Source organism: Filobasidium floriforme (assembly GCF_021052385.1).
Source record: "Filobasidium floriforme strain CBS 6241 chromosome Unknown HD553scaffold_13, whole genome shotgun sequence".
NCBI classification, from domain to species: Eukaryota; Fungi; Basidiomycota; class Tremellomycetes; order Filobasidiales; family Filobasidiaceae; genus Filobasidium; species Filobasidium floriforme.
The window spans coordinates 535815-548492 of NW_025763634.1; the positions used below are offsets into that span (position 1 = coordinate 535815).

The window sequence follows — 12678 nt, forward strand, 5'->3', positions numbered from 1 at the left end:
ATATCGCTACCAGCAACCATACAAACCACTTGCACAGCGATACAAACATCCTACATCAGCACATATCTAGATACCTTGAATCACATATTCAACCAGACACCGGGTCGGCAGACCTTCCACACTTCCCTCCGCCCCGTTGTTCCGGGCCAACACCTCCTTCCATTCTCCACCCCGGTCCTCATCGGACAATAACCACCGCATCATGGACCTCTCATCGCTCTACAACACGCTATCGACACCGCCAGATAGGTTGCAGCAGGCAGAGAATGAGATGATGGAGCGGTTCAAGGGTCAGTCTCTGCGTCTACTAGGCAGTAGGAAGTGCATTCCGCTGACGAGCGTTGTTGTGCTTCTCGTTACTGTGTCTTGTGACCCGTCCTCATGCTTCCGGCGTAATCAACCATTCGACCCATCAAATAACCAACGTGACCAAATTCGACCGTCAATACCGACGACCATCTCCACCTACAGCTGCGGCCTTGAGCATAACGCACCTTTATAAATCGTCCGTACATACATCAAAGGTGAGTCCACGTCCTCTTCTCATTCCCTTTCCCCCCGTCAAAGGGTGGATTCCGTCGTCACTGCCATCAGCCTCAGCTAACATTCCTTTGACGTCCGATTCTTGGTTCTCTTGGCAATCGCAGCAAGCATACCGAGCAGGTTACTCGGCTTGCCTGTAAGTCTCCTCGGTAGTTTTTTCCCGTGATTGAACGCAATCACATCGGCTGACCCCTATCGATTCTTCCCAATCTCTGATAGTAACGACGTCCTTCAGACTCTTCAAGCGTCATTATCCACCTCGTCTCCCTCATTACACCCTAGGACGATAGCAGAAGTGGATAGTGAAGCTGTTCAGGGGGAAGAAGCGGGCAAGGTCTTGGGAAGGTTGATGGATTGGGTCGAAGCTCGGCAAGTAAGTCGGCTCCTGATGAACCCTTGTTCAGTGGGCAAGTAGATTGGACATTATGCTAAGCAATCTGGCGAATATTTAATGATTTTTAGGAAGCCATCAAGTTGGAGACGGAGGAGGAGAAGGAGAAGGAGGACGCCGAGTCTAGCGGGACAACAACGACAGCGGCAACGGGAGCTGGGGCGGGAGGTAGCAAGCTTCGACGGCCCGTAGCCCCGACGAGGGTGGATTCGATGCAACCGGAACGACCTGTACGGTCCGTCTTGCAAGGTACACCGACGCCTGTGCGGACGACAGGAGCAGGGTCGGGGTCTGGGTTGGGTGGGATGAAGATGGACGAAGTGGAAGAGGCGACCACGGAAGAGACCGGTACGGACGTTGACAGCGGGACGATGTTGACGAAGAAACCTTCTGGGGCTATTCGGCAGCGGGATGCATTGGTACAGGCCGTAGCCAACGCTCGGGCCAAGGATCGGACGGGGAGTGGGAACGGGATGAAAGACGAACCGACGGATGACAACAACAGGGAGAAGGACCGGTTCGCCCCCCTAGCCCTAACACGACCTTCCTCCCCGATTCCTATCACCGCCAACAACACCATTCGGGAATCTACCAACCCGAACCCTTCTTCCCCGCTTACACCCACTCCTCAGGCATATGCGGGGCATCATCGACCATTCAAGGGGTTCGGACAACATTATCGAGGCGGGACGGATCACCGTAGCAAGCTCCTCAACCTGAACAGGAGGGAACCTCATGCGCATGCGTTCAACCCTAATTTCGGGAACGCCGAAGTGCCTCTGTTTCCGGGTACAGAGGCTGTCGCGGACGTCCAGTCTGGAGCGGCTGATGCCTATGGGTTTCTGTCGGGAGGCACCGGAGCGGCAGTCGTCGGAGCTCCCGGAGGTGGAGTAGGTGGAAAACGCGCCCATGAGAACGCTTTTGGAGGCTCTGTACCCGTTACTGTCCCCCTTAATGGAGGCGGGAACAACAACAGCTCGGTCTTTGGCAGCGCACCTCCGAATCACGGGATGGGGTTCGGGAACGGGGGAGGGAATGGGAGGGGGAGACGTAGGGGTGGCAATCACGGGTTCGCTGGGTTTGCGATGCGGGGGAACGGGGGGTCAGTCCAGGTCCAGGGGAGCGAGGGGGAGGACGACGTGATTGAGGGGAGGGAGAGGAAGAGGATCGCTCGGCGGTAGCCTCGGTCATGCCATCAGTAGTCGCAACGGTAGCTTACGCCAATCCTGAAGCCTCCCGATCGACGCCATCATCCTCATAAATCATGGACGAGCCAAATTCTGCAGTCTACCGGCATCCTCCTTCTTGAACCCCCCATCAATTTCAATCCCAGCACACGTCCGAGACACAACAACCACCAGTAAACGCGAATCACGAAAGACGATAAACAACAACGTACGAAGAGCCACGGCGATACACCACACAACAATTCATTTCACTGCACCTTCCATCCGATTCGACCGCACAAGGTCTCGGTGGGAATTATCAACCAATCACATCACGGCGAAGCGAGAGAGACGGTCGACGCAATCGTTCTCCGGGCTTGTTGCACCGTTGTATAGACAGAGAGAAGTGTCTGGACACCTTATTGTATAGTCTGCGAGATCATGATCACAAATGTAGCATAGACACCATGTAACGACAAGATCGCCCACTTCTCGGATAGCACCTCGCGAAGTCAGCCTATCTAGACCCCCCTAGATGGCTGCAAAACAGCTCATTTAGACGTAAACTGACCTTAAATAGAGACAAGAAATACACAAATAGGGTGTAACCGGTGTAAACAGTGAGTAGGGAAACTATTCAGCGCCTGTTTAGGGGGGTCAAGATAGGCTGACTTTGCGAGGTGCGGATAGGGACGCTGGCGTGGAGCGGCTGCACTGTTCGCTCACAATAAGCATGAAAGAGGATCATGCAAGTCGGTTCTACGGTCAATGTCATTATCGAAATCGACTGAGACATCTGATGCGTTCCATAAGATAGAAAGCCATTTTCAGATCGAAGTTTCATATCATCTCAGATCGCTTGTCGATAAGCGAGTGTCACCGTCTCAGGCCACAAATCGATCAAGAAGAGGTCGGAATTACGTTCTTTCTGCGACCGTTCGGGTAAAAGCGTAGATCGTGTAGATTAATGGTACATGATAGACTGACGTGCATGACGTGTTGATGGTCGTACACCGTTTCGCAACTCGTCGAACCCCATAGTTTAGGGTCACCGAAGAAACCGGAGGTCGATCGGCCAATCCGGAAATTTGGCCGATTCGCACGGGATGGGCCTGGTCGAGGGTATTACCCCGAATGGATATATCTCGATATCGTTGACGTCAGCTGATCCACCCCGATCGTACCGATTGCTGTGCTGTTCATCACGATCGGTGACATGAAACAAATCAGAACACGGGGTACAGGACGACCGCATACCCTTGACATCCAGCGACGATCGGTCGTCGGGAGATATATGATGAACACGGAGATAAAGCCTGATCAGCGCGGAAGCTCGGAGCCATTGGAAGGTCTGCACGCTAGGCGAGGTGGACGATGCAGACCACCTTTGAGAATCTTACGTCCATCCTGGTTCAGCTCGCTGCCTCGCTGCCTCATCTAGCAATGCACAACACACCGGCAACGTGACCCACATTTGCAGAGGTCCTCGTCATCGTCAGATCACATGAAACAAAGGTGACACATGGCAACAGCGACAAGATCGGTCCGTCGAGTGGCCAATTAATCCCCCGAGCTCGGGTGGTTTTCTATTCGGCCAAGAAGCCGCGATTTTGGCTCGAAATCATATAAGATGGAGCGATGGGGTTCGGATCCCCTCGTTCCAACTCCCACTCTTCCAATCTCACTCACATACGCAAAGCACATCTACTTGCAAGAGCGACTCGCCGCCGATAACCCAACGCAACACACACTTAAGCTTACACACTTATCACAATGGTCGCCGTTACTGCCACTCGAGGTCGAGAACTCGACGCCACCTCTGACAAGATCGACGAGGTCAACGTTCTCAAGGGACAACTCAAGGGAGACGCCGCCGCCTTTGACGAAGCCTCCAAGTTTGACGAGACCAAGGAGAAGGAGACGTTCCGAAACTACGAAGATGCCAAAGACCATGTCAAGGTGAGTCGAGAGTCTTGCCTGTTGCGGACGAGGCTAGGCCGACTTTGCTTCCGCGAGCTGACACGCGCCACCGTTTCGTCCTCGTGACCTCGCAGGTGTTTTACGCCGAGCAGCACGCAAAGCAGACTCTCGAGTTCAACCTCAAGGCTCGTGAAAAGTTTCACAGCGAGACCAGGGCTCGGATGACCATTTGGGAAGCCATCGAGAAACTCGATACTTTGATCGACGAGAGCGACCCAGACACGAGTCTCTCTCAGATCCAGCACCTGCTCCAGACTGCTGAAGCCATGCGTCGGGACGGCAAGCCCGACTGGATGCAGCTCACCGGGTTGGTCCACGACCTCGGCAAGCTCCTCTGCTTCTACGGCGCCGAAGGACAATGGGACGTTGTCGGTGACACCTTTGTTGTCGGCTGCAAGTTTTCCGACAAGATCATCTACCCCGCGACCTGTAAGTGCCAGTCATGATCGCTCCAACCGCCTCGCCGATGTATTGACCGGTTTCTTGTCATCGCCCCCTCAGTCGAAGCGAACCCGGATTACAACAACCCCAAGTTGATGACCGAGAACGGCATCTACGAAGCCGGTTGCGGACTTGACAACGTCTTGCTATCCTGGGGTCACGACGAGTATCTCTACAACGTACTCAAGGATCAGTCGACTTGTGAGCCGCACCTTGCTTCTCAGCGTCACCTCGCTCTCCGCTTACCGTTGTCCCCACGAACAGTGCCCAAGGAAGCCTTGTCGATGATCCGATACCACTCCTTCTACCCTTGGCACCGAGAGGGCGCTTACCGCCACTTCATGCGCGACGGAGACGAGGAACAGCTCCGAGCTGTCAAGGCGTTCAACCCTTATGACCTCTACTCCAAATCCGACAACCCGCCTTCCGTTACCGAGCTAAAGCCCTACTACATGAGCTTGATCGACAAGTACATCCCCGGTGTTCTCGACTGGTAGACCGCTCGGCCGATGGCATCGCCCGCATCAGACACAAGTTTGCGATTTACGATTTACGACATTAGAGCTGGTTTCATTCTTTTCACTTTAGTTGTATAGTTGACCCTGACATAATAGAGCGGACAAAGTTCTGCACTTGTACAATTTATCCTATGCTGCATGAATCCTTTCGTGACTCGTACCCACCGCCTTGAGTAGGTCCCGGATGTACAATATTGGCCTCTAGGAGTATTTACCGCGTTTCTTCCCGGAACCAGCGTCTTTGACTTCGTCATCCGTCCATTCGAGAAACTCGTCGTCACTGATGTCGTCCTTTCCGAGGGTCGACTTGTCGGGACTATCAAGCGCTAGCTTGAGGATTTCGGCAATGTCGACGTCGTCGTCATCCTCATCGTCAGTCGCATCACGACAGCCCTTCTTGGTACGGCCTCCGCCCTGACGAGACCTGGTGCCTTTCGACCTCTTCCCCCGGATCTGAGGCATTTCCGTAAACCAGGTAGATACTCTGCGGCCCAAGGTATCCCGCCGCCTCCGGCCTCGTTGATCATCCTGCTCCTCCTCTTCGTCACTTTCGCCGTGATACCACGTGCTGAGTCGTCTGACCGCTTTACGGGCCGGTCCACCCGACTTTGCAGAGCTCTTGCTCTTGCCTGCAGTGGCCGCTTTCCTAGCCTCTTCCTTCGCCCATCGCTTTTCAAGACGCCGTCTTTCAATATCGTCGTAGTCATCCACTGAGATGTCACTACCGCTGTCGTCATCCGTGTCGCTCTTGGGGGGAAGCCAGGTGGATCGGCGCTTCTGGATTAGGGTGGCCCTCTTGGCTTTGCGCCTGGCGACCCTCTGCTTCTCGCGCTTCCTGTAGCGTGCCGGTTTTGTCAACGTCTCTCTTCGACGACGTTTCTCCCTTGTGCTCCTGGAGACATGTTCTTCGGTGTCGCGCTTCGCAGCTGATCGTTTTGACGACTTGGTCTTGACTTTGGCCGCTTGCGACTCCAGGTAAGTCGCAGACTCGCCTCGTTCCAGGCTATCTTCGACGGCACGCTCTCTTTCGCGTACAAACGAGTGAGTGCGACGCAGGTGTACGATCAGATTTGGAAACAGAGACATGCCGAAGCTCCAGAGGAGGAGGCAAGTCGCCGCTGCCACTGAAGGGGCAATCGCGCTGCAACAGAATCAAATAAGCGCTGTTGGCGACGCTTTCGCAAGGCTCGATCAGACATACCCGCTTTCAACCACATGGTCACTGCTCTCCCGAGTGATGTCTAGTTTGAGTTTTTCCTTTACGAAAAAGACAAAAAGCTTGTCGACAATCCACTATGCAGGCCACAAAGAGTTAGCTATGAGACGACGAAGAATTCCGATCAATATGATCAATGTACCGCTGCCAGGGCGGCCAAAGCAGAGGCCAGAATTGTTCCATGCTGTAACCATCCTGCTGTACGCTGCAAGAGTCGATAATCGATCAGGTATCCGCAAGTAAGTCGTGTGATCCTCGTCGCTTACCCTGGAGTTGTTGACAAGGTGACGAAGCCAACAATGGTATACGCACAGCAGGAGAGCCAGTCCGCACAAGGTAACAGCTATCGAGGCACAATCTTGAGAAGAAATGTCGACTTCCGCTTTGTGGCATCAATAACTCACCGAGACTATGTACGAAGAAGGCGTAGAAAATCCCGTTAGGTAATTGAAGCAAGCCTTTTGAGAAGTTTCTGTAGTTGCAAAGTGAGTAGGGAGGTTAACGTATGGAACATCTCGCGACCCACGTGAATCCGATGTCATCTACTAGAGCATCCATGGTGTACCCGAACTTGGCAGCTGAGCAGCGAGCACTTGCAGCAGCGACGGAAGTCAGAACGTGAGCGGAACCTTCTTGTGTGGAAAAGAGCACTGACATTTCGTCACTGTTCATCACACACCAACCCCAAACGCCAAACAGACCGATCTCTTCGCCTTCCACCATGCGGTCATCGCTTTCTGCGCTTTGTCCAGCCAGACCCACTCGCGCGATACTCAGGTGGGCTCGCCACCACTCGAAAGGGACAATGGCACTTCCGACCAGATAGAAGCTGATAAGGAGAGGCAGCAAGAGTACAGCTGGCTCTACGATCCGGTGGAACCGAGGGAGCGAATGAGACGATGCGTTCGGATCTTCATATGCCTGGAGCGACTTTTGGAAACGCTCTTTCCACGTAAGTTTGGTGTCTATCGGAGTTTCAATAGAGCCCTGGACCATACTGTTCTTCTTCGAGTCAGAGATAATGGGAGAGAAGGGCTCTATTTTCGTTTCGACGTTCTCGACTTCCCGATCTTCGGATGTCTTGGACGTCCTGCGATCAGGGACCTCTTGTGTGATTCGCTTGGAGTCGGCTATCACCCGGTCTCCTGCGAGAGCCGAAAGAACTGCTGGTGGCGGAGCTTGCTTTGAATAGCGCGGGGGGGCGTCCCCAATAGGGTTTGTGAAGATAGGTAATTCCCGTTCAATGTCGGGCGGACATGGCGCGGGCCCAGCGAGGCTCTTACCATCGTCACCGGGATGACCACTCTTCAAGGCTGAGTTTCCCAGAGCGATCTTCCCGATAGCTTCGAAACCTCCCACCGAGCAGGCGGTCTGGAGAGGTGAAGGCGTCAAGTAAGCTAGAACAGTCGGGGACTCGATATTCATTTCAACAGAATCAGTCGCTTCAGATGTCGACCTAAGTTTCTGGGCGAGAGATTTCGATGTCGCTGGTATTTCGGTTGCTGTGAGGCGATGCAGAGGTCGCAACAGCGGTACAGTCCTTGCAGGTATCATTGCTGGGCTAGGGGAGGGTAGAGAGAACTTCTTCACACTGCGCCTACTAGCATTCCTGGGCGTCGGAACTGCTTCGGCGTTGTTCACGCTGACGCCCTGCGCGGGCTTCTCGCCTTTGTCGATGGGCGATGATGATGTGGCTCGGTGACCTGCTACATCCAAGGGCTCACCGTGGAGTGGTTTTCCAAACGGAGACTGGGGTCGAGATGGCCGTGATTGATCATATCTGCGACGTCCGGAGCGGGAAGATGACGGCGATGGGGTTTGCGAGTGAATGGATAGGGTAAAGGAAGAGGAAGAAGACGCTGCTGAATGCCAAGATGTTGAGGATGGGGATGGAGGGGAGGGCATCTTGAGGGTACTAGAACGGGATAGAGACGTGGGAAGCCTGGCTGGAAGACATCTCCCGACTTTAAGGCCTTGGTTTTGATCTTGCGCAGTACTCACTTGTGACACTCGCGACGACAGACAGCTAGTCTCAGGTGAAGTCTCCCGCTTGAAACTGAAACAGGACGCCCCCGACTACGGAGGCAAGTGCAGAAAGGAAGGGTTCAAAGGCAGGTAGCCTCGAAGTGCGCGCGAAATGTCGGTCGTCGTCATAGTCCCACCAATGCATGGCGATATACAGGAAGCTTTACGACTTGAGAACATTCCTCGCGTCACGATCGTTGGTTGAGCAACGACCGGAATTGTTGACGGTTCCCACTCCTCTCCTTAGCTATACCGCAATTCGATCACTCTTCACTAGACCCTATAGTCTTCCTTCGGCAAAACCTCGCCCCCCTCACCTCCTTTCGCAAGATGACGCAATCGGAACATAGCGACGTCCCGTCTAAGCTCCCTTCATCCTGGGTGCGGGTAAACTATCCGCGCTGGGACTGTTATGGAAAGTTGGTCCCGCATAGACCTTGACGTCGTCGGCGATCGATCGTTTCACAGGCTCCATGACAGCGAATCCATTCGGCGGCGCAGACATGGTATGATGCGGATGAGGTCGTTGGTCGGTGGCGTGTTGTAAGCGCTGGTTATGCTTCATCGGGGTCGCAAAGCCGGATGGGCCGCTTCGGAATTGAGCAGGAACGGCCGCCGGCATGGACCCAAAGGTTTCTTGATCCCGAATTTGAGATTTGGTGGGGGTGAAACCTTGGGTCACTCTGGCCGATGCGTTTCGCTTGTTGGTGTTTGGCGCAGCGGAAGGGGTAATAGCTTTGGCACGACGAGGTGTCTGAGTGCGTGTATTGACAGCTGGGGAGGCCAGAAGCGATTGCTGCCACTGCAAGACGATGATTTGATATTTTCTGTTGTCAATGACGGCCGAGCACAAACCCGACCCTCCGGCTGACTTACAGTGAGATCTGTCCCGCTACCTCTTTCCTGCAAGCCTGGCATCTCCCAAACGGCGCTCTCGTCCTGCAAATCACCCCTGCGTCCTGCGACATTGGGCTGACGTCTTCGATCGTCCCTGCCAGGGCGATTGATTTGGTCCCCCTGGCCTGAGCCATAACCCGAACCCGAGCCGTAACCATCGTCCGCCCTCACGTGGTCTGCCAAGTAGCTCTTTCCGCCGGGAGCGCTCTGGCTTAAAGACCTCAACTCGTGAAGCAGCCTAGCCCCAGCGTTGTTGAGGTCGCCAAAGGGACGTCCAGGGTTTGGCTCTTCGATAGGCAGTGTCCGATCGAAAGCGACTCCAGAGTCGTCATCATCCGACGCGGTCGATTCGCCGTCGTCTTCTTCGGTCAAAGGGAATCGTAGCCCGGTGCGTTTGGGGGGCTGCGTAGCCGAGTCAGACCCTGCGTCGGTGCGATGCTGAATATGAAGGTCGCCCAGAGCTGGAGCCAGCGGCACCTCGTTGACTCCAACTCCACCCCTGCCTCCTCCCCCCTTATCCTTGTCCTTGTCTTTGCGACGCTTTCGTGAGCCGCGTTGACTAGGTAGAGGTCTGGGTTCATGCTGGACAAAGGAGTCATCCCCACCTACGCCACTCTGGACGCTGAACGGCTCAGAGACGGTCCTGTTGTGGCGAGGCCGACGACTGGGATTGACGTCTTTGGAGGGAGTTGCGAGCTTGCCAAATGTAGGTGGATGATGCACGCCGGCTGAAAAGACATCGTCTTCGGTCGTGTGATCATCCGCGGCGGACCGGCCTTTGAGACCTTTGGGAGGTCTCGTTCGTCTCTTATTCTCGGTCGCCCTGTTGTGGTCCTTGCTAGTTGGCAGAGGTCCCGCACCCTCGATCACATCCCCCTGTCTGACGGCCGAATCTCGAGCAGGCCGGGATCTCGATCTTGCCGGACCATCAAGTTTCTGCTTGGGCAGGTTGATGATGCCTCGCGGGCGGTCGACGGGAGAGTCGCTAGATTCCATCTGCCTAAGTTGGGAGGCGGTGGGAAGAGGCTTGTTACGTGCTTGTCTTGAAGCTGTGTTGGAGAATTCACTATTTGCTGGTCCGGATGTTGTGTTTGGATCGCCCGAGCTGTTGTCTGCCGCGTCTCTCTCGTGCATGTGTAGTAAAGAAGGCTGCTCCTTTCTCTGTCGAGAAGATCTGTTTCTTGCCGTCTGCGGAGTTGTCGGTCTTGATGAGGAATTGCTATTGGACATTTGCTTGGAAAGTACAGGGGGTTGTGCAGGCGTAGAGGCAGCCGCTACCGAATGAGTCGTTGTTGACGGGGCCATGGAGGTGACAACGGACTTGTGACGTCGCGAGGTGTGTGTGAACTCGAGCCGAGTCGACTAATGGGGGGCCGAAAAGGGCGTACTTGATTTGCGGTGTACAAGGAAGTCGTGTGGGACAACAGGGGAAGGTGAACAAGTTGTGTATGTTGTTCGCTTGGTCATTTGTGAGCTCACAGGATGGACCGGTCCCGGATAGCTGATCGAAGTGTTTGTCGGAACCGGAAGATGCGAGTTGTGGCCAGAAGTGACGCAGTGATGCTGTCGAAGTACAGTCGGATCCTGTCCTGTTCGAGCACGGGAAAAAAGAAATAAATATAGAAGAAGGATGAGACGTGAAGAAGCTGAGTTTCCAAGGAGGGATCCAAGATGAAAGTACAGGAGGGGATGAGATTGCGATCGAGTACAATGCGTGAGAGCTGTGTCTGCGGGGGAGGGGGGGCAAAAGGACAAAAAAGCAATCCCCTGCGCGGCTCGAACGCGCGACCCCCTGATAACAAGTTGAATACCTCGTAGTCAGATATTCTACCACTAAACTAAGGGGACGTCCATAATTTCAGCTCGGTTCATTCATTTATAATAATATTTTGTTTACCCAACCCATAAGGGACACCTAAATGCCTCTCCACCGGTAAACGGGGCCGGTTGACAGATCGTAGCTTCCTTCCAGAACTTGATTGGATCACCATCTAAACCATCACTCAGAAATCTCTTGGGCCCCACCCAAGTACAAACCAAAAGCTGTTCCCAATTCAATCTGTTATTGCCATTGTGAGATGTGTTGCTATTTGTTGCAGGAATTGCCCTTGAAGGTCCTCTTGGAGAGATTTTATGACATCCCCACTGGGGTCTTCTTCTACATCTCCTATAGGTGTGTTATGGTCGTGCCTAGCGCTAGCAAAGGTGTAGCCTAGGTGGATATGTTGAGGGCAATTGTGCAAAGGCAAGTAAGGTCAACGATAAATGTAGGTTGGTACTGTCCAAGACAGGGCTTGGATCATAGCTTGTTGCTGATCTGTGAAGTGCTTGATAAGAGCATAAGGTTGTTGAGCGTGTTGGTAGTGAGGAGTAGTGTAGAGTATTAGGGATGTAACATGTGATAATTCTTCTTGGGAAAGAAGAGGAAATACATGAAGATAGAAGAGTACAATCACTCTGGTTTGGTCTGCTATATATACTAATTCATGATAGAGTTGGGGGTCTAGCTTGGTTTACTATGGTATGACCATAGTGCAACCATGGCATGGACAAGTCGGTATGACCATGATGTAACCATGGTTTGACTATAGCTATAAGGCCTCGCATTCGACTTGCGGGGTCTTGGAGTAATAAGGTCGCGGGACTGGGGAAAGGTAACGGTAGGCATAGCAATGTAATAACAGATGTCTAACTACTACAGGGTACTAGTTAGACATCTACGAGAACATCTCCTAAAAGGTCTCCGAGAGGATCTCCGAACGAGACCCCCAGGCGACACGCACCGTAGGTCACGCGTCACGTGACGCCTATAATAATAGCAGGGCGAGTTGGTATGACCATGGCAGTAGCATGAATCACCTAATTGGGCTGGTCTGTACAGCATCCCCCTGCTATGCTGCAAAGTCCCTTGAGCGGTTTGACCACTGCAACTATCTTGTGTTAGGCATCGAGAAGGCTCCAGTAAAGACCGGCTCAATGTATACCTGTGAGGACATATCTGGGAGTAATGTAGGATGTAGGTCTAGGGTATATAGATGTAATAACAGATGAAAGACTATATACTACAATGAGAATAGAAAGTGATACAATACGATATGCTCCTTGAACAGCTCTGCCAGAGTTGGCAGACTTGAGTCCGGCGTATGCGCATGTCGCTATAACATCTTGTCTGCTGCGTGGTTTGGGGTGAAGATCTGGTGTTCCAGCAAGGACATCTGGCTTTCTTCCCTGCGAACCGGGTTGATATTTGATAATAAAGGGCAGGTGCTGGAAAGTGCCTTAAAGACATTGAAACCATTCCTGGAAGCACAAGATGATGGCAAGCATCTCCTGACTGTGGATCCTGGAGTTGAATATGGTGAGATCCTCTCTCTTGAGTGGAATATGATGGGTTTGAGAATTCCATCTCTCAAGACTTAAGATAGGCTTCCAGCAAGGGCACAGTTCAAAGCGTTTGGCTCTAGGACTAGAGGCCTCTCTGGATTGAAGTGAGCCGAGAGA

At 53.3% G+C, this 12678-nt stretch overlaps 5 protein-coding genes and 1 non-coding gene across 6 annotated transcripts; 2 read left to right on the forward strand and 4 right to left on the reverse strand.

The window, feature by feature from the left end:
• Positions 1 to 30: 30 nt before the first annotated feature.
• Positions 31 to 2587, forward strand: HD553DRAFT_335738 (uncharacterized protein). Its single transcript, XM_046182206.1, has 5 exons — positions 31 to 290; positions 472 to 524; positions 648 to 679; positions 763 to 916; positions 1006 to 2587. Exons 1-5 carry the CDS (start codon positions 203 to 205, stop codon positions 2113 to 2115), a joined length of 1437 nt encoding a protein of 478 aa, XP_046036029.1. The 5' UTR covers positions 31 to 202; the 3' UTR covers positions 2116 to 2587.
• Positions 2037 to 3139, reverse strand: HD553DRAFT_335739 (uncharacterized protein; the record flags this gene model as incomplete). The annotated part of the gene is made up of 4 exons (XM_046182207.1): positions 2037 to 2631; positions 2672 to 2733; positions 2773 to 2814; positions 3088 to 3139. The coding sequence occupies 4 exons, from the start codon at positions 3137 to 3139 to the stop codon at positions 2428 to 2430; spliced, it is 360 nt and encodes a 119-aa protein (XP_046036030.1). The 3' UTR covers positions 2037 to 2427.
• Positions 3140 to 3788: 649 nt separating this feature from the next.
• On the forward strand, positions 3789 to 5217 carry HD553DRAFT_312842 (inositol oxygenase). Its single transcript, XM_046180149.1, has 4 exons — positions 3789 to 4059; positions 4155 to 4509; positions 4582 to 4722; positions 4786 to 5217. Exons 1-4 carry the CDS (start codon positions 3874 to 3876, stop codon positions 5016 to 5018), a joined length of 915 nt encoding a protein of 304 aa, XP_046036031.1. The 5' UTR covers positions 3789 to 3873; the 3' UTR covers positions 5019 to 5217.
• On the reverse strand, positions 5218 to 7084 carry HD553DRAFT_312843 (uncharacterized protein). The gene is made up of 7 exons (XM_046180150.1): positions 6911 to 7084; positions 6782 to 6847; positions 6660 to 6727; positions 6522 to 6598; positions 6398 to 6460; positions 6241 to 6332; positions 5218 to 6180 (listed from the first exon to the last, which is right to left on the reverse strand). Exons 1-7 carry the CDS (start codon positions 6976 to 6978, stop codon positions 5241 to 5243), a joined length of 1374 nt encoding a protein of 457 aa, XP_046036032.1. The 5' UTR covers positions 6979 to 7084; the 3' UTR covers positions 5218 to 5240.
• Positions 7085 to 8635: 1551 nt separating this feature from the next.
• HD553DRAFT_49701 (uncharacterized protein) lies at positions 8636 to 10567 on the reverse strand. The gene is made up of 2 exons (XM_046184270.1): positions 9157 to 10567; positions 8636 to 9082 (listed from the first exon to the last, which is right to left on the reverse strand). Exons 1-2 carry the CDS (start codon positions 10480 to 10482, stop codon positions 8642 to 8644), a joined length of 1767 nt encoding a protein of 588 aa, XP_046036033.1. The 5' UTR covers positions 10483 to 10567; the 3' UTR covers positions 8636 to 8641.
• Positions 10568 to 10938: 371 nt separating this feature from the next.
• Positions 10939 to 11025, reverse strand: HD553DRAFT_t65. The gene has a single exon. It is a non-coding gene; the product is annotated as a tRNA-Arg (tRNA).
• Positions 11026 to 12678: the final 1653 nt, after the last annotated feature.

Coding starts and splice junctions, on each gene's coding strand:
- HD553DRAFT_312842 (XM_046180149.1), top strand. CDS start 3,874: ATGGTCGCCGTTACTGCCACTCGAGGTCGAGAACTCGACGCCACCTCT. Junction 4,060..4,154: donor ATGCCAAAGACCATGTCAAG/GTGAGTCGAGAG, acceptor GTGACCTCGCAG/GTGTTTTACGCCGAGCAGCA. Junction 4,510..4,581: donor GATCATCTACCCCGCGACCT/GTAAGTGCCAGT, acceptor TCGCCCCCTCAG/TCGAAGCGAACCCGGATTAC.
- HD553DRAFT_312843 (XM_046180150.1), bottom strand. CDS start 6,978: ATGGTGGAAGGCGAAGAGATCGGTCTGTTTGGCGTTTGGGGTTGGTGT. Junction 6,599..6,659: donor CTTCTTCGTACATAGTCTCG/GTGAGTTATTGA, acceptor GTGCCTCGATAG/CTGTTACCTTGTGCGGACTG. Junction 6,461..6,521: donor ACCTTGTCAACAACTCCAGG/GTAAGCGACGAG, acceptor CGACTCTTGCAG/CGTACAGCAGGATGGTTACA.
- HD553DRAFT_335738 (XM_046182206.1), top strand. CDS start 203: ATGGACCTCTCATCGCTCTACAACACGCTATCGACACCGCCAGATAGG. Junction 291..471: donor GATGATGGAGCGGTTCAAGG/GTCAGTCTCTGC, acceptor CTCCACCTACAG/CTGCGGCCTTGAGCATAACG. Junction 525..647: donor CGTCCGTACATACATCAAAG/GTGAGTCCACGT, acceptor TGGCAATCGCAG/CAAGCATACCGAGCAGGTTA.
- HD553DRAFT_49701 (XM_046184270.1), bottom strand. CDS start 10,482: ATGGCCCCGTCAACAACGACTCATTCGGTAGCGGCTGCCTCTACGCCT. Junction 9,083..9,156: donor GTAGCGGGACAGATCTCACT/GTAAGTCAGCCG, acceptor ATCGTCTTGCAG/TGGCAGCAATCGCTTCTGGC.